Source organism: Uranotaenia lowii, chromosome 1 (genome assembly GCF_029784155.1).
Source record: "Uranotaenia lowii strain MFRU-FL chromosome 1, ASM2978415v1, whole genome shotgun sequence".
Taxonomy (NCBI): domain Eukaryota; kingdom Metazoa; phylum Arthropoda; class Insecta; order Diptera; family Culicidae; genus Uranotaenia; species Uranotaenia lowii.
The window spans coordinates 158,690,655-158,711,151 of NC_073691.1; the positions used below are offsets into that span (position 1 = coordinate 158,690,655).

At 35.1% G+C, this 20,497-nt stretch overlaps 1 protein-coding gene across 10 annotated transcripts in view; it reads right to left on the minus strand.

Annotated features, from left to right (window-relative positions):
• LOC129740678 (serine/arginine repetitive matrix protein 1) overlaps positions 1 to 20,497 on the minus strand; it is a 182,506-nt gene that overhangs the window by 88,158 nt on the left and 73,851 nt on the right. For 9 of the 10 annotated variants that reach the window (XM_055732431.1, XM_055732433.1, XM_055732430.1 and 6 more), the window contains 2 exons: positions 14,297 to 14,356; positions 5,809 to 5,972 (listed from right to left, as the gene is read on the minus strand). In XM_055732431.1, coding sequence (XP_055588406.1) covers positions 5,809 to 5,972; positions 14,297 to 14,356 — 224 coding nt within the window. The remainder of the gene's footprint in view (positions 1 to 5,808; positions 5,973 to 14,296; positions 14,357 to 20,497) is intronic. The other variant, XM_055732438.1, reaches the window with a different exon arrangement.

Sequence of the window (20,497 nt, forward strand, 5' to 3'; positions counted from 1 at the left end):
GGCTACGAGAGCAGCGTGGAGTTCCCAGACGATGTTGAACAAGATTTCTTCACCCCTGAACGTGTCCTGAGACAAATTCAGCGCACTCGTGGAGTTACTCAGCGCTGCGTGGCTAACGTAGTCGCTGTTGTTAATGAGTAGCTACCTCACAACATCATTGATCTGAAGCGTTGGGACGACTAGGATTCCTGGAAGATAGCCATCGACAAGGAGATGACAACCCTGAAGGAGAACAAGACTTGAGAAGCGTTCAGCTTATCCCCGGGTGGTGGAATCAACAATAACTAATGCAGAGTGCAGCTAGGACCTTACTGTGATAGCAAATAAACGATAACTCAATTTAAAAAACTGAAACCAGCATTTTCAACAGGTTTTGGGCCCAGATACGTATGGATTGGGAAAAAGGGTTAGCACCAGAGAGGTACTCTCAAGGCTTGCGGTTGGCGTAGAGTTACCAACCAGTGCAGAGAACATCCAGCGGTGCCACTGTAGTTCGAAGACGGTAAGGCGGATTCCTAGAGAGTTGCTCGCGATACCTTGCGAATAGTAGCGTGAGTTATTTGCTGACGACCGGGTGGAAACGGAGCTGGAATGAAGCTGATCGCCGACAGGGTTACTTTTGTGGTGTTATGCTACGCTGCAGTCAGCATGCGTAAGCTCGCATTCAGGTGCTGAAAGGGCATTCTGGCACTTTGGAGATTTCCGATGGCTGGAAGAAGTTGTTGGTGTTGCAGGAAGCTCGCCATCGACGATGCTCTTCAACATCTGCGAATGTAAGGGAGGTGTTGAAACTCATTTGGCAGTTTGCGTATTCGTGGGTTTCAACAAAACAAACCAAAATAGTATATAGCTATGAAAGAGAAGGCAATATAGCTAGATAAGGCTAGATTCCAAAAATTGAATTGCGATTTTATTACGCCTACAGAAAATACAACCATGAGGTATGTATATGAATAAACTCGCCCTGCCCGAGAATCGATATCCAATCCTCCGAGTCAGCTCGCCAGCATCTTACCACAAGGCCAACTCATGAGTTGTTTCAGAGATAAGCTGTAACGAAGACGTGAACGTCAACAGATTTGTGGTCGTTGAGATCCTAGGCATGAATCCATATTGTTCGTTAGAGAAATAAAATTAGTTATACGAGAAAAAAAATCTAATAGGACCAGCTCAAAGAGTTTGGCCATCTCAAGGCAGAAATACCACGATAATTTTTTAATATCCTTCCTGTCACTTTTCTTTGGACCGGAAACATGTAAGCCTGATTCCAAATGGAGGGGAGCGTGGATTCAGTGAGTGAAGCTTGGATGATTCGTTCGTGGAACGTTTCTAGCCAGCATCGAAAGAACTACGGAATTTGTCAGCGAGGAGATTACAAATATCACGGTCCGATGTTGCCGACTTGTCTCCCAGAAACATGTAAGACGGTAAGCCGGAATTTTTCCTTTAATTCTTAATGTACTGCCAAAACTATTTGGGTCTGGTTTTAAAACCACGTAACCCTGGTAACAACGCGTGCATTTTTTTTGGCGTGAATAGACATGTGCCTCATGATATGGGAGAAATTTATAGCAGTCGCGTTTGGATCAGAAGATTCGAGTTCAGAATCCCAGTCGATGGCTGTGGCATCCTGAATAGAACAGTAAACCTACATAATCAGATGGGTGCGCCAAGAGTATAACAGACTATAAATATCGGGCATAATCGAGAGCAGAGCCCAGTCTGAATAGGAAAATGGTACAGTAAAGACCAGCGTTATCACAATGACGTCAAGCGTTTGGGAGATAGCGCCAAGAAATGCCGGCTTTGGAGGAACACCATTTAAGTTCAGGTGGGTTGAAGTCGCCAATAATGAGAATGTTGTCCTCGGGTATTTTGAGGGAACACAATCGGGAAAGCCCTCAGGAAACGACCCTGAGAAGGTCAGGTGTTTGGCACGGCCAGAGGCCCTTGAAACATTTTCGTGGCTATATTCTTATGCTAAATGGAGTTAATATACAAACATACATGAATTTAATTTCATTCTAAAGCATAAAAAAATACGCCAATCAGATGTTATCCGACACCTTTTTCGTGCCTATCGGAAGAATGCAAGAGAGCGCAAGATTTCGCTCTCATAGCCTTCAAATGCCAGTGATACCATTTTCCAGTTCATTTATTGGTCAATATAACTCAATTCTCATCTGATTTTTATCCATCTGGATGCTCCACTGGTTGCAGAGAGAACAAAATGATAATTTTCTCACTGATAGCCTGCGCGGGAGCAAAATCATTTCAAAATTTACAAACATGGCGGATTTCCTATCATATCCGATATGAACTGACTTCAGATGACATTTTGTACGATCTCCACACTATGCAGTTGGAATTGCGATTCAAAACACTATTGTAAACGACTTTTGTTATCATTTCTGATACGATCACATGTTTACTGGAGGGTTAGCCAGGCAACTCCGGCGTAGAGCTTCCGAGTACGAAGATCGATGCGGATCGACACTGATTCCTGATCGTTACATGATTCGTCGAAGATTGAAGTGGCTGAAAGGCCGGATCGGATGGAAATCAGAACTCCGCCGCCGATGGTTTAAAACTGTTGTGAGGATCTCGGTCACACCGGAAAACTGAGTAGTCGGAGCAAGAAACCTGACTCTTGAGGGTTCTGTAGTTCAGCCAGGTTTTGGTGAAAGCCACAATATCGAAGCAGGAGCATGAGGTGGCTAGCAAATACTCGTTGACGCAGGAGTTAATACCGCCGACCTTTTAGTAATAGAGGCTGGAATCAGCGCGACTGAGTCGAAGGGCTCTGAGGTCTTCGTAATGCCTGGCTCGTTGCGTCCCGATGAAGAAGTTGTTTTCGAGGATAGTAGGTTCATTTTGGTAAATCCACCAAATTATCCAGATCTCCGACCGATTGAACGAAACTGGGCGATTGTGAAAAGCATCTTGAGGAAGGAGGGAACAGTTTCTCAAAGCATGCAGCATCCAGGAAATGCAGAAAAACAACTGTGCTGAACCTGATGGAATGCATTTTATCAAAAGTCAGATTCTTCTTTGGAAAATAATTTTTTGATTTACGTTACCCTTGATATAGTTCCTAATCATAGCGATCTTCAATAAACCGAATAGGATAATTTAAATTCATAAACTTATTTTATTTTCAATCACAGAAAGTTGTTGCCAAAGAGTTTGGTCTGCTAGATATTCTTGGATAGCTGTTAAACAGAGAAATATTCAAACTCTCTGCGCAGAGTGTAACAGTTATATTTAAACTAGGTTTATTTAATCACCTAAACCAATTCGGAAAAAAAATCATGTTCAAACAAATTGCAAACAATCTAATAACAAGAATTTGTCGAGTTCTTTTCTCCGTGTACCAAATATGAGACAAGCAATCTTAACAAAACCCCACACAGCAAATTTTTTTTTGCTGGAAACCAGCAAAATTTTGCTGGTTTTTGTCCCGCTGACTTTCCAGCAAAATTTCCAGCAATTTCAATTGCTGGAAAAAACAGCAAACGTTAATGCTGGTTTCCAGCAATTCAATGCTGGAAAATCAGCAATCCAAATTGCTGGAAACCAGCTATTCCTTTCAACACAACCGGCAGTATTTAGTATGAAATTTATATTTCAATTCAAAATTACAGTTTAATATTGGCTGTGCATATAATAAGCAATAAAAACAATTATTTTCTCCCATTTTCAATAAGGGATTTATTTATTTAAAAAAAAACTTTTTTTTTACAACTTTCTAAACCGGCTCTGGGGTGGCCGCTTTGTGCCGCAGTGTTGATCATCCGCCACCTGTAAAAATAGTTTTGATTAGTATCTTCTATGGAATATCAAAAACTTACCCTTGACTTGATGCCTGGTTGCTAGAATATAGAGGAAAATAAAGTAATTATATTAATTCAACCTAAATTCGTAAAATAGAATCTCACCTTACTTCAGCGTACGAAACAAAAACAAACTCCAAATTGACAACTCGATTGCTGATTTTCCAGCAAACTAGATCAATTGCTGGAAAGTCCAGCAATTTGAAAACCGATTGCTGATTTTTCAGCAAAAATGACAAGCACATAACCGAATGCTGAAAAATCCAGCAATTCGAAAATCGATTGCTGGTTTCCAGCAAAAATTTGGATTGCTGAACGTTTCCAGCAATTTTTTTTGCTGGAAATCGAGGCAAAAATTTACAGTGCACCCTGTCATCGTCAAATCGCCAAGAAAATTTGACACTCTAGCTAGAAACCCTCAAACAAAAACCACCAATTAGACTTCCGTTCAAAGTGTGCTCAGTTGTGCAAGCTGTAAGAACAACGAAAAATAAGCTGCTGCTAGATTTGTTTGCCCCTGTCGTTGGGAAACACGGCCACGCTTTTTGGAACGGCATAACAGCCAGCACCAGCAGCAACTTTGGTAAGTTAGATTCGTGAAAATTGAGGAGAGAGGTGAAACTTATCCTTTTCTTACGGTTCCGTCAGTGCACACGCTAAACCAAACTGAAAGCCACCCAAAACAAGAAACCGGACCATACATCAGACCATAAAAGAACCACTCTGAAAAGGGTGAGTGGAAGAGTCAAATCATCCGGACATCTTCTAATAGAAAATTGACCGTAGGGTTCTTGGTTTCTGGATCTTGATTCTTGCACGCGATTCTAGTATCTTGGTCCTTGTTCTTGTTTCTTCTCTTCATCTAGCTTGAGCTCGTCACAGCACGGGAGGCGGCTAACGATTCGGATTCACACATCCCGAAAGTTCGAGAACTCGAAGGACGTCCGGTTTATCGCGTTTGCTAACGTGATTTGGGAGCTGAAAGACAGCGGGCACGATCGAATTGCCATTGTGTCGCTCAACAAGGAAGTTTTGCGACCACGAAGTGCGGTGCACAGATCAGCTGAAGCGACGCCAAATCGAGAGCAGCCGGAAAGTCATCCGGAGAAAATCGGTGTCAATCGCCGAATCACGGAATTGTGCAATCCGGATCAGTGGTGACATCTGGTGACAGGAATCAGAAGCGTGCGACGAATGAGGTTAAGACAGCGAAAAGCAGTCGTGTTTTTCCGCGCGCCACCGGGGTGTGTCAGCCAGCTACTGGTCGTTGGTCCGAAGATGACGGGAGTACTCGCCGAAGGAACTGGAAGATTATCAAGGACATACAATCCATCGAGTGAAGCGGTGCGGAGATTGAATGTAAGTCAAAAACCATAAATTCGCTTAGGCAAAATAAAAAGTTGTTAACGCAATGTTTTGAATGAACATGATAAATTTTGGATTTTGTGATATTGATTGAAAACAATACTATTTATCCTTGGCAACATTTATGAGCCATCCGGAGACTTAAGGAGAAAAAGGTTTTCGTTCTTCTCCTGAGGCAAAACACCAATCTTCCATTGGCGCCCAACGTGGGGCGCCCAAAATAGGCCGCGTGGACCGGGAAATCGGCAAACGAAAACTATACAAAAATTGTTGCAGACATCAAATATCTCTTTTCTTTAGATCAATTTTTGACGGTCGCCATGTGAAGAAGAGTCACCATTCTCTGGAGCAAATAAAATGCCAAATCTAGGGCCAAAGCTGTATGGACCTCGACTGTTTAACAAATAGAGAGAAATTGGAAAAATGACGATGTATGTTGTTCGACGTGTTGGTAAGCCTAACTGGTTTGAAAGCGTGTGTTCTTTTCCGAAAGCATCTAACATTAAGCGAGTGAACGATTGCTCTGTTCGATTTAAAATGTCACCTACAGCCTAAAAACCTGCAGCTACTCAGTTTTATGACAATTTCTCAAAAGTAAGGAACCACTTACCCTAGCACGTGAGTGAGTCGTGGCTGCATCCGGCCTATCGTGGCCCCCGGTCGAGGCGCTCAACGGTTCCTGGCCACCCCGGCTGCCGCTGAGAAATTCGTGGGTCCGGTAGGCCAGCTCCGGGCATTTTTTCCGTCTCGGCAGGGGCGGTTCGTTGATCGATGCTGTGTTAACGTGCGGACGTTTTCCGGAGTAAAAGATTTGGGAAAAAACGCGTAGAAAGGATGTTAGTGTTTTTATTTATGTGTTTTGAGATTGCATAGCGTAACAAATTCTAAATACTTTTCCTACAGAAAAAAATTACAAAAAATGGCTACTAAAAGCATTCTATAAATAAATTTTCTACAGAAAGTTGTAAATACAAAATATTGTGTTCAACAGTCTAGGAACAATAATTACTTCAACATAAACTCATTCCAACGTCTGAACCTTTTAGCCTGTCAGGTGTTTCAGTTATCAGTTTTCATTCCAGCCACTAATGTGCTTCGAAAGTTGGCTGCAAACTTTAAGAGCAAGAAGGCACCATTAGGGTGTCAGCTGGAGAAGGCACTGAAGCCGAATCATTACTCCTTCAAGTTGACGTTGAGTTCTAATTAAATTAATCATTTCGTCGAGCTGCAGCGCCTGATTTAGGTCGAGTCAAATGCCAGCACCTTCTTGTCGGGGAGGCAAACCCGTCATCCCTATTTCATCGTAATCACGGATCCGCCCACGGATTGCTTCTGGAGCAGAAAGTGTTTCACTCGAGGGATGATTGAATGAGACTTGGTTTCACAAGTCAATCTCCAGGAAAATTTCGTAAACATCACTTTTTGAGGTCCTGATAGATGGTTGACGAATAACGATTACCAGACCATGGCATTTTACGAAACATAATATTCAAATTGTGAACAATTGCGACGCTTGTTTTCGTCATTTAAAATCAAAAACGTCAATTGGAGAGTATACATTAAGGCGTAACTGCAATCGACCATTTGGACGAGTTCCAGAAAGCCGGGTTTAACGTGGTACGAACAAATAAAAAAATTGACCTAGTTTTTCAGTTGAAAGTTGAAAATCCACACCTTTTGAAAAACATGTAAACATGTATGACATAAACATTAAATGTAAAATACAAAATCTGATTCGAGGTCAATCTAGTATCTTTATTCTTACACTCAAAAACTCGCCCAGGATGACACCGCGAAGGTAAATAAAAGTAGAAAACAAACATTGTTACCGGTGACCCGTTTGCCGGTGGCCACTTTCAATCAATCATAAAAAATTCAGTGCTAGTAGTTTCAGAGGGCGGACATCGATTTTTATGTCCATCGTCAGTCCATCAATTGGACAAAGGAACGCAGACACGAAACTGGCAAAATTCTGTCGCCAATGTGCAACAAAAATTCAGAATGAAATTTAAAAAAAATAAACTTGTTTATTGCCGTTTATATGCTTTGCCAACATATTGGCGTTGATTATCTAAACTAACATTTTCAATAGTATACCTTTAGGCGCATCCGATGAGCATACCCGTGATTTTGAATATTTTATAAAAAAAAATGTCGTAGGCTGCAATTCAACAAGGTAAAATTTGAAAAAAAGCACAAATAAATGTAAAATTTTCCGACAAACTTTTATTGCCTGGCTCAAAAAGGGCAATCCAAAATGTTCGCCATAACTTCATTTTACATTCAAATCCACTGCCGGAGCATATCACTTTACCCTGGCGAGGGTTCTAGTAGTTATTTCGGATCGATCGCTAGATATCTGCAACGTGATTAGCATACCAATAGTGAGGTTTTGAAAATAATCTTGTCGTGTTCGTTGCGTCATCCATTCACTTGGATGGGTGAAATTTCAAGTATTGCATAGATTTTTGGCAAGCTACTTCCATTTGGCAATTGGAGTAGTTTTTTCTCTCCAATTTCAGATTTTTACTTCAAAAACTTCAATAAGAAGTTAAAATTTGGAAAAAACTATCAACATCTTATATCTGTGAAGAAAATTTTCACTTATACCGTATTTGTTTTCTCCCCTCGATCAGTGCTCCACCGTACCCGACAAAAACAAACACAAATCGTCGCCAGTGTATTGCTACCTCACTCACTCACACGCTCTCTTGCAACACTGGCAAAATTATCGGTGGGCCACCGTCCGTAAGCAGAACTCCGACAGGTCAAAACCAGTGCAACACCGTCCGAATAAACAAACAGTTTGACAGCACCTAGTGGTGCACCAGTGCAACACTAGTGCAACACTCGGCATAAACAAATACGGTATTATGTACTTGCACATTTTTCAACCCGGTGTGGTAACATCCTCATTAAATCGATTCAGATTCCGTGCAAAATGGCGAAAGAGGAGGAAAAAACAAGCTCATTTTAACGACCTCCCCGTAAACCAGGACCTGACAGAGCTTCAGCTTTCTATTTGGAGAAAATAAATAAAGTAGTTATACTTTTATGATATTCACATGGTGTCACGCAATTCTACACCCATCGTAACCCATCGTATGGATGAATGGAAGGACGGTGTTTAGCTAAATCGAATCAAGTTACATGATCGTGGATGTGAAAATTTTAACGATTTTACTTTAACGATTTTCACTTTTAGGATTTAAACTCTCCTGACATTCACAGTAAACGAAAATGACCGAGCTCGGTAATATTTTTTACCGAAATCCTAACATGTGTAAATCGTTAAACTGTTCGGTAATGTTTTCGGTAAAAAATAAACGAACATCGGTAAATGAAGAATCGATTTACCGATATTCGTTTATTTTTTACCGAAAAAATTACAGAACAGTTTAACGATTTACACATGTTAGGATTTCGGTAAAAAAAATTACCGAACTCGGTCATTTTCGTTTACTGTGTTGGTTTTGATGAACGATAGTTCACTTTCAACTTTTCACTCTCAACCAGTGTAATGTTCTAGTAATCTACTGTCCAACTTTTCTAATCTGCTTCTCTTCTCCACTTCTAGTTTTCGACACTTTACTGTTATACCGTTCTGTTCTTCTGTTCCTATACTTTTCTTCATTTCCACTATTCTGATGTTCCACTATTCTTCTTTTTTACTCTACTGATCATTTACTGTTCTACTCTTCTTCGTTTCTACTTTTGTACTCTTGCACTCTTGTAGTCTTCTACTCTTTTACTGTTCTACTCTTCTACTGCTCTGCTCTTCATTTCTTCCAACATTCTGTTCTTCTACTATTCTACTAATCTACTGTTACGCTGTTATAATGTTCTACTCTTCTTCTGCTCTACTCTCCTACTCTTCCACTCTACTCCTCTTCAACTCTTCTAACATTCTGCTCTTCTACTATTCTACTAATCTACTGTTATACTGTTATAATGTTCTACTTTTCTACTTTTCTACTCTTATACTGTTCAACTGTCTCTTCAACTCTTCTACTCTTCTACTCTTGCACTCTTCTACTCTTGTACTCTTGTACTCTTGTACTCTTCTACTATCCAATTCTTCTACTCTTCTACTCTTCTTCTCTGCAATTTTTCTACTCGTCTAATATTCTACTGTTCTACATTTCTACTTTTAATACTTCTCTACTCTTTTACTGATCTACTCTTCCACTGTTCAGCTGTTCTACAGATCTACTTTTCTACTCTTCAACTTTTTTACTTTTCTACTCTTCTACTCTTCTACTCTTCTACTCTTCTACTCTTCTACTCTTCTACTCTTCTACTATTCTACTCTTCTACTCTTCTACTCTTCTACTCTTCTACTCTTCTACTCTTCTACTCTTCTACTCTTCTACTCTTCTACTCTTCTACTCTTATAATGTTCTATTCTTGTAATGTTCTATTCTTCAAATGTTCAAATCTTCAACTGTTCTACAAAACTCTTATACTCTTCTGCTCTTCTACTCTTCTACTATTATACTGATTTACTATTATACTGTCCTTATCTTCTACTCTTCTACTCTACTACTCTTCTCTTATACTGTTCTGATATTCTTTCTTTTCTTCTACTGTTCTATTCTTCTACTGTTCTACTCTTCTACTCTTCTACTGTTCTACTCTCCTACTCTTCTACTCTTCTTCTCTTCTACTCTTTTACTTTTCTACTTTTCTACTTTCTACTCTTCTACTCTTCTTCTCTTCTACTCTTCTACTCTTCTACTCTTCTACTCTTCTACTGTTCTACTCTTCTAATCTTCTACTATTCTACTATTCTACTCTTCTACTCTTCTACTATTTTACTGTTGTACTGTTATACTGTTCTAATCTTCTACTCCCCTACTCTTCCACACTTCGCTTATTTTATTCTTCTACTAATCCACTCTTCTACTCTTTTACTGTTATACTCTTCTACTTTTCAACTTATCTACTTTTCTACTCTTCTACTATTCTACTCTTCCTCTCAAAAATCCTTCTACTCTTCTGCTCTTCTACTCTTCTACTACTATATTGATTTACTGTTGTAATTTCCTAATATTCTACTCTTCTGCTCTTCTCTTATACTGTTCTATCTTTTCTTCTACTCTTTTTTTCTTCTACTGTTCTACTCTTATACTGCTCTACTCTTCTACTGTTCTACTATTCTACTCTTCTACTATTCTACTCTTCTACTCTTCTACTATTCTACTCCTCTACTCTTCTACTAATTTACTGTTTCACTGTTATACTTTTCTAATCTTCTACTCCCCTATTCTTCCACGCTTCGATTATTCTATTCTTCTACTAATCCATTCTTCTAATCTTTTACTGTTCTACTCTTCTACTTTTGTACTTTTGTACTTTCCCACTTTTCAACTTTTCAACTTTTCTACTCTTCTTCTCTTCCTCTCTAAAACTATTCTACTCTTCGGCTCTTCTACTCTTCTACTATTATACTGATTTACTGTTATAATGTCTTAATCTTCTACTCTACTACTCTTCACTTATACTATTCTGATATTCTTTCTTTTTTTCTACTGTTATTTTCTTCTACTGTTCTACTCTTCTACTGTTCTACTCTTCTCTGTTCTACTCTTCTACTGCTCTACTCTTCTACTCTTCTACTGTTCTAGTCTTCTACTCTTCTACTTTTCTACTTTTCTACTCTTCTACTTCAGTACTCTTCTAAGCTACTAAGCTTCTACTCTTCTACTCTTCCACTCTTCTACTATTCTTCTCTTCTACCTTCCCACTCTTTTTCTCTTCTACACTTCTGCTCTTTTACTCTTTTATTGTTTCACTGTTTTACTGTAATGCAGTTCGAATGTTCTACTTTTCTACTCTTCTGTACTTCTACTTTTCTCATCTTCCTTTTTTACACACTTTTATTGTTCTATTCTACTTCTATTCTACTCTTCTACTGTCCTACTGTTCTACTCTTCTACTCTCTTCTCTTCTTCTCTCTGACTCTTCTTCTCTGCTAGAATCATATTTTTCTACTTGTCAACTGTTCAACTGTTATACCGTTCCAATATTCTACTAATCTGCTTTTGAACTTTTGTACCCTTCTTATATTAAACACATTTTCACTATCCAGTTTCTATCCTTTACGATTCTATTCTTCTGAGCTTTTACTCTTCTGCATTTTTACTCCTCAAAATTTTTTTGAAATTGTATATTCATCATAAAAAAGTTATTTTAAATTTTCAAAAGCGTTTTCCAGTTTGAAGAAACATCGCTCACAAGGCTCAAAGCGAGAAAAAAGAAAGCAATTCGAAGGATGGGCAGCCTGGCGTAAAAATAAAAAGGGAAAAATGTCTGCAAACATATGGAAGCTCCACACAGCCAACCATTAGCAAGTTTATTTTTTATGCGAAATGATGTCCTTTTGCGCGCGAAGAGAAAGTTGTTGTCGAAGCTTCTCCCTGGACGATTTGCACAAACGGTGTCATACTTACGTCATCGAGATGGAAAATGTCATGTTCTAGTTGTTTGCATCACATTTTCTATTTCGGTAGACAAATTTTGGAATTCGGTTTTCAAATTTCTCATAATCTTTGATATTATCGCTGAAAACACTTAAGTAAAATGATCTGTTCCAAACTAAAGTTCCAAATGTTTTTTTTTACAAATACCTACAGTTTATTTGAATTTTTTAAACATTCAATTAAATAATTTGACGACACTTTTGACAATTTTGAAAATTTTGACAATTTTGAAATTTTGACAAACTCAACTATTTTGACAATTTTGAAAATTTTGAAAATTTTGAAAATTTTGAAAATTTTGAAAATTTTGAAAATTTTGAAAATTTTGAAAATTTTGAAAATTTTGAAAATTTTGAAAATTTTGAAAATTTTGACAATTTTGAAAATTTTGAAAATTTTGAAAATTTTGAAAATTTAGAAAATTTTGAAAATTTTGAAAATTTTGACAATTTTGACAATTTTGACAATTTTGACAATTTTGACAATTTTGACAATTTGGACAATTTTGACAATTTTGACAATTTTGACAATTTTGACAATTTTGACAATTTTGACAATTTTGACAATTTTAACTATTTTGACAATTTTGACAAATTTGACAACTTTGACAATTTTGACAGTTTTGACAATTTTGACAATTTTGACAATTTTGACAATTTTGACAATTTTGACAATTTTGACAATTTTGACAATTTTGACAATTTTGACAATTTTGACAATTTTGACAATTTTGACAATTTTGACAATTTTGACAATTTTGACAATTTTGACAATTTTGACAATTTTGACAATTTTGACAATTTTGACAATTTTGACAATTTTGACAATTTTGACAATTTTGACAATTTTGACAATTTTGACAATTTTGACAATTTTGACAATTTTGACAATTTTGACAATTTTGACAATTTTGACAATTTTGACAATTTTGACAATTTTGACAATTTTGACAATTTTGACAATTTTGACAATTTTGACAATTTTGACAATTTTGACAATTTTGACAATTTTGACAATTTTGACAATTTTGACAATTTTGACAATTTTGACAATTTTGACAATTTTGACAATTTTGACAATTTTGACAATTTTGACAATTTTGACAATTTTTACAATTTTGACAATTTTGACAATTTTGACAATTTTGACAATTTTGACAATTTTGACAATTTTGACAATTTTGACAATTTTGACAATTTTGACAATTTTGACAATTTTGACAATTTTGACAATTTTGACAATTTTGACAATTTTGACAATTTTGACAATTTTGACAATTTTGACAATTTTGACAATTTTGACAATTTTGACAATTTTGACAATTTTGACAATTTTGACAATTTTGACAATTTTGACAATTTTGACAATTTTGACAATTTTGACAATTTTGACAATTTTGACAATTTTGACAATTTTGACAATTTTGACAATTTTGACAATTTTGACAATTTTGACAATTTTGACAATTTTGACAATTTTGACAATTTTGACAATTTTGACAATTTTGACAATTTTGACAATTTTGACAATTTTGACAATTTTGACAATTTTGACAATTTTGACAATTTTGACAATTTTGACAATTTTGACAATTTTGACAATTTTGACAATTTTGACAATTTTGACAATTTTGACAATTTTAACTATTTTTGCAATTTTGGAAATTTTGAAAATTTTGATAATTTTGACAATTTTGACAATTTTGACAATTTTGACAATTTTGACAATTTTGACAATTTTGACAATTTTGACAATTTTATCGATTTGAAAATTTTGTCACAATTTATCACTTATTAAGACATCTAAGACATCAAAAAACTAAAAATTCAAGTTTTAGTCTTTTGGATTATCTATTCCTTAATTTTTTTTTTGATCCAATTTAAAACCCTTGTGGATAAATATTCGTAAGCATTCATACAAGGGGGAAATTAAAATTTCAAAATCAGCATAGACAAATCAACATAGCATTAGGGTAGGGAAGATGGAAATGAAAAAAAAAATGCATGCCAGAAGTAATTTTAATACGAGGAAGCATTAACGGGGATCCAAATCAGCGGGACTCTAGGTATGTAGTGGGAAATCTTATATGAATGACTCATTCATATCGTATGTAAAACAGTCGCAGCCGACTGTAACTCGCTAGACCGACTGAAATTTTATTTTTCAAATTTTCAAAGTTTCCCTAGATGTTAAAGAGTGGTTTTTATTTTTATAACTAATTTCAAATGCTGCCAAAAATGTTCAAGATCCACGTTTGGAATGAAAATTTACATGATTGCTCAAAAATGTCAAAAACTTAAAGACTCAAACTGCTTTGAAAATTCTTATTTTAGTCGGTCCTTTACACACGTCATGATTTTTTTTCTGTAAAAAAAGTCTCTTTTTCTTTGTAGGGATTAAAAAAGGGTAGGGGGTTGTTTTCGATTGAAATTGCGAGCGAGGCTAGAAAAATACATAGTTAGATACAGACAGCAATAGGGGAGGGAAATATTAAAAACTTAGCAGCACCAGCCAGGAAAATGCAAGCTAGCAAAAACTGATTTCCCTTTCCGAGAAAGGAGCGCAACGAAAGCATAGCACAGGTTTCAGGAGCGAGAAAATAAAATTGAAAATCACCTTCGATAAACTTATCATCCTCCGTTGATTTGGAGAAGAAGTGATCCACCTTTGAGCTGGCTGCAAGTGTCAGACGAGTGCGGATTTTCCGGAGTAAGGGGGAGCAGTTTGAGTATGGAGGAAAAAAAAGGTGAAACGATAAAATGAGAATCGTGTATGAAGATTGAAAATCGACTGGAAACTCAGATGAGCGGGAAATGAACAAAAAAAAGTCGGAAGAAGATTCCGAAATATTTGATCGAACATCGCCGCTCGAGAGGTTTTTATTATCGTTTACTCTTCTTTGGTCCAAGCGATTGGGAAATTTTTTGCAACATAGATGATGTTTCAGTTGACAGCAATCTGGGTTTTATGAATACACACATAAAGGTACGATGAAGCAAACGGAAGCTTCAATTGACATATTTAGAAAAAAGAAAGATATCTGCAATTTCAAATATACATACATCAGCAGTACGTATATATAAACAAAATACTTTATTTTGTGTGCGGTGAAAAATTTACACAAAAATTACAAAACAATCCGTTGAAAAATAAATTGGGATCTTATGACAAGCAAATTTGGGTTATGGAAACATAAACAAACAGACTCAGAACGAAAAAGACTGAAACAACTGAAACCTACAACAACAAACCTACAACAACAACCTCAGCTGGTAAGTAGTTTTTTATATATATTATTAATGAAAATGAATAATTGCAAGGTTGTGAAAAAATGATCAATTAAGAACAATTTTAAGAAAAAAAAACTTGAATCTGAATACTTTGCAAGCAATCATAATGTACATAGAATTTGATTCTCTCTTTAAAATATATAATTTCAATTTCTGTTTTCTTTGCTTTTTGTTGTCTTGGACCTAATTTTTATTTTATGACAATCGAATCGTTTCTAGGAAGTTTGCCTACAACATTTATCAGGATTGTGAAACCTTTTTTATCGGCGAAATTAAAGTTTATTAACCTCTTTTAAAAAGATAAAATGAACACAGATGCTTTCCATATTTTCACAGAAAATTGTCTAGCTTGATCTGTAATCTGTACAATGTGATGCATCTATTTGAGATTTGCTTAAACGGAAATTATTGTGATAAACAAAGCATAACTTGAAATATAATGCGCAGAGCAAACTTTGGAATGTGAATTTATTGTTTGTTACTTGCTGTACTAGTTGAGAATGGTAGGCAAATTAAGTTCATCTGAAAGGGTGCAATCAATAGTTCAAGTTTTTTTTCTTTACACCAGTCTCAAAATAATAGTAGAAATTCTTTAAAATAATTAACACGGCCTAGCAAAGTTATGCGTCAATGTAAAAAAACTAAGCATGGAAATAACAGGTACATGAACACGAAAATTTTCCAGGATGTTCATCTATCATCAAATAATCAAACAAAATTAATTGTTACAAGTAACCAAATTTCTTAAAATATTTTTAAAGAGTTAAGGGTATCTTAAGTAATTAACGACAAAGAGTATGGAATAAAAAAAAACAAATATGTCGGCTTCATAAGTTTTATCATATCAGCATTTACTTTATTATGATAAAGATGAGTGATTGAATATTTTAAATATAAACAAAATATTGATTTTAAACAAAAAATTCGAATGACACTCAAATTGTAAACCAAATATAATATGACAACATTTCTTTCAAGTATTTTCCCCAAGCTTTGCAATGAATCTATAATATTATTAAAGCTGCAGTGTTGAAGCTTTGTTATCGTTTTATTTGGGATTTTAAGCCTATTGGATTTATTCATCCCATAAAGTGTTGAAGCATGTAATCGAGAATGAATAAAAATAGCGATTTCCTCTGTCTCAAAACGCAATTGAGAGTATCAAAGCCAAAGGGGTATAAGTGACAGAATGGTCTATTTTAAGTTAATGATGCCAAACGATTGTCCACATTTCAAACTATATTTGATAATTTTTTCGGATTTTAGAACTTTTCTTACATATTTTTACATTTCATTGAAAAATACAAATCCTAGAAAAATATATGGAAATGGCTAAACACATCAATTTAAAAGTTTGGTTTCTCGAAATCAGCTTTTATGCATTTATACCCCTTTGGCTCCAAGAGGTTCAATTTTCAGCCAAATAAAGGAAAACGAAATTTTTGATAAGCTTATAAAAGTGTAAATAATTTTGTAAAAATGTATTGTCAACTGTTTTAAGTCATGACTATAAACTAAGTTTATTATGCTTCAACATCCTGTTCTTGATTTTATTCGTTTGTGTAGCTTTTACCAAATAATGAAGTCCAGGAAATGTTGATCTTTCTGATTAATGATTTGTAAGAAAAACATTTGTAATAATATTTGAATCAGTAAATTCTCATTGATAACCGGGTGTTAAAAGGTAATGATTTTTCCGTTTAAATAAAGAGGAAAGTTTTTCTTTATTATTATTTTTTTAGTTTTAGAAGGGCTGTATAAGTAAATATAAATAGCATAAACTGAAAAGAAAATTATGGGTACTGTTTACTTGAACGTAGTGAATAGTAATCTGATATAAAAATATGAACATAAATTGGTAAATAAAAAATCGAAGGTGTAGTTATGGATCTTAGAGAATCAACTATTTAAAACATAACTTTTTGAGTTTAATCATTGCTTTTGATTATTGCTCTAAATTGCCGAAACGGCAATTACAGTGAAAGTTTGAAAATGTTTGTGCATATTACACTATTATACATTTAATTCAAGTTATTTTTTTTGTTTTAACCATAAGACCCTTTTGCAAAGTCTTTAGATAAACGGGGAGGACGGTAGGAAAAAAGGGCTAGTTTTCTAAAATTTTATGTGGATGGTATTCATTTTCCTTCAATGTTTTACGTGATATATTGATTTGAACGCTTATCGAATGCTTCATAGAAATAGAAGCTTCATTAAGAATATTCTAGGAGCATAGGAGGTGTAGGAAGAAAAATGATCGCACCTTTTACCAAAATGGATCCGGATCTTTACCTTTCTCTAATTAATACAACTCCTTCCATGAATACCTGAATATGGATTCGCAGACGTACAGACGATTTCCATAGCTGGTGATGCTAGTTTATCGCTGATTATGCCTATTTCAAAAGATTTTCTTTTGGAATTTGTAGAACATAGGGTTGCTAGTTGAATCGGAAAAGCATTCTAATAATATTCCTTCCATTCCCCCCCATTGACCACTAGGACGTGGCCGCGCCGTTATCAATCATTTAAAAAGAGAGATCATAAGTGTTGTACATTGAGAATGTACAGATTATCCCAAGCACCATTCTTTTGGACTTTGAGAAATTGCCTTAGCCACGCCAGCGATCATGGAATTCGAAATGTATAGAATGAAAAGAAATGTGATAAATCAAAGCTCCACTAGAACGGATATTATAAAACCTGTTTATGAAACATTTCGAGTTCAATGATTTTAAGTGGATATGAGTAGTCAATCAAGCTAAGCTCAGCTACAACTTCCTAGAATTATTGTTTGTTGGAAGTGGTCATGTTTACTGTTCTTAGTTTTTTGTACTTAAAATGAATCTATCATTTTTTATGTTTTGTTTCAAATATTTTGCATCGCAATTTTTATTACTTTAAAATTGTTTATTTTAGATCAGATGGAAACAAATATGGCTATGATACTGAATAAGGTCGGTTACAGCTTAAGGTAAGCTTAGTGTGTCTTGAGGTAAGTTGGTTATAAAGGTAATTTATTCTGTTGTACGATTATTTCATTTATTGATTATATTATATAAGAACGTTCAATCAGTTGCCAGCTGGGCAGGTATCTACACGTATGCGGAATACCTGTCGTAGATTCATAGCACTGAGAATGTTATGAATTTTATACGGCTGCGAAACTGTTTGCTCGTTCTACAAATAAGACATACACATACACGAAATACATTCATTACATGACAGTTCACACGAAGCCATGGTGTCGGGAATGTGATAATTTGCATTGAAGATTGGCCGAACTTATAATCTAAAGAATGCAATTTTGCGCATACGTTGGCGAAACTGCGGTGAATCCGTGCACTCATGGTGGATTATCTACATACATACATACATACATCTTATGACAAGCAAATTTGAGCGAAATCCGCAAAATTTTCTTAATTTTCATTTTAATCAATTTTATACACCCACATCTTATTAATTAAGGCAATTTGAGGTTTTGGTATTCAGAGATGGACGAAAACGTCAAAAATTGTAGCTATCATAAATATGAGTTACAAATACATCTAGTGTGTTGATGAAAAAAGGCAGCACACCTAATTTGTCATCCGTACCAGTAATGAGTAAAACCTTTAAAAATTCACTTTAACACTAAACTTAGCTCTCCGCATTTCGTTTCAGCTTAGCAAACCCTGATGCGAGATGCTCAACACGATACAAGAATAAATCTTCTGAGGATCCCAAACAAGAACGAAAACAACGGAAAAAAGACGGCAGTTATAAATTAGCACAAAGAGACCAGAGTGACAGTTTACGACATGCTATTGGAAGCAGACACCAAAAAGCGGAAAAGGAAAAAAGAAACCCCGGAACAACTTTAACAGTCTTCGAAAAGTGCTTGAAGGATTCCACTCAAGCATAGTCAAGCTACCATAAAAAGTTGCGTTCTACACATAATAAGGAACGGAAACGGAAGAGGGTATGGATAAGATCACACTGAAAAACTTTCTACCGATTTAGTTTAAAATAACAGGTGTTCTGATCAATTTTGAAGGAATAAATATTCAAGGAATATTCAAGGAAACTTCGATGTGCTTATTTTGTAATGTTATGTCATGTAATGTAATGTAATGTGATAACGGGGAAAAAATACGAAAGTTGTTTGAATAATTTCAGCTGGTTAAACCAAATATCAAAATGTAGTTGATTGTTTCGCATTCAACTATAAATATAATAAACTCAACTACATACCGATGATGGACCTTTCGCAATCAACTATGAATATAATATATTCAACTGTGATGGTATAATTGATTCAATTGTTGATATAAACGATTAAACTGCAATTTTATAGTTTATTTTATGCATTCAACTATAAATATAATAGATCCAACCATACAATCTTGGTTGACCTTTCACATTCAATTGAAAATATGATAGATTCAACTGTTAATATGATAAATTCAACTACAATTGTATGATTGATTTTTGATATTCAACTATAAATATAATAGATTCAACTATACATTTCTGATTGACCTCTAACATTTAACTATTCCACCAGCTAGTTATTTGGAACATATAAGTGTATTTGAATTTAAATATAAGAATTTTAAAACAGATATTAATATAGAAGAATTTTACGATAAGCTCGATTTGAACCATAATTTGAGTGTTCTACTGCATGAGTGTAGTGTGTGCTGTAGAAAAAACAATAAAAAAATGCCTAATTCAACCGGTAAAATTGTTCAATTTTGTTTGTTCAAACGAAAATTATCAGATTTATTCGCTTCTAGGTAATTCTCCGTCGGGTCGAGTTTTCATGTTCTGAACTGGCATTGGTAGTTCTGAAAATTTCTTTTAGCGCAGCTCCGAGGGCTGTTAGTGGAGATGCCCAAACATGCTGGAGCATGTTAGGTGTCTCCAAAACGCCACCCAGGACAAACGACAAATCCCAAGAACAATTTGTTGGACGAAATCGACATAGAAGATCATTCAAGAAGTGATTTGGTGCAGCTAAAAATCCACAGCTCTTACCCGCTGACCAATTCCATCGATCTGTAGCGCCCAGTAAGAATTTAATTAGTGAAGCGCTGAAGGAAAAATTTTATGATAATTAAGGGCAGCCCAATAAAAGTGGAAAATTGTTTATAAAATGTATACACCATTTTTGAAAACATATGAAATAAAAACCAAACAATCAATCATATTTTCCATAACATTAATCAAAAATATGATTGAACTAAAGAGAAAGTAATCAACTCATCAGATCAACCATAGAAGTATAATTGAATCAATCATATTTACAGTCAAATCAAATGTATCAATCGAGTATCAATCAGAAATATAGTTGAAAAAACTATACTTTTCCTCCGTGATGTAATGTAATGTAATATAATGTAATGTGATGTTATGCAATGTAATGTAATGTAACGTAATGTATTGTAATGTAATGTAATATAATGTCATTCAATAAAATGACATGTTTACCTATGACTTTTTTGTCTTTTTTGTCTTTTTTGTCTTTTTTGTCTTTTTTGTC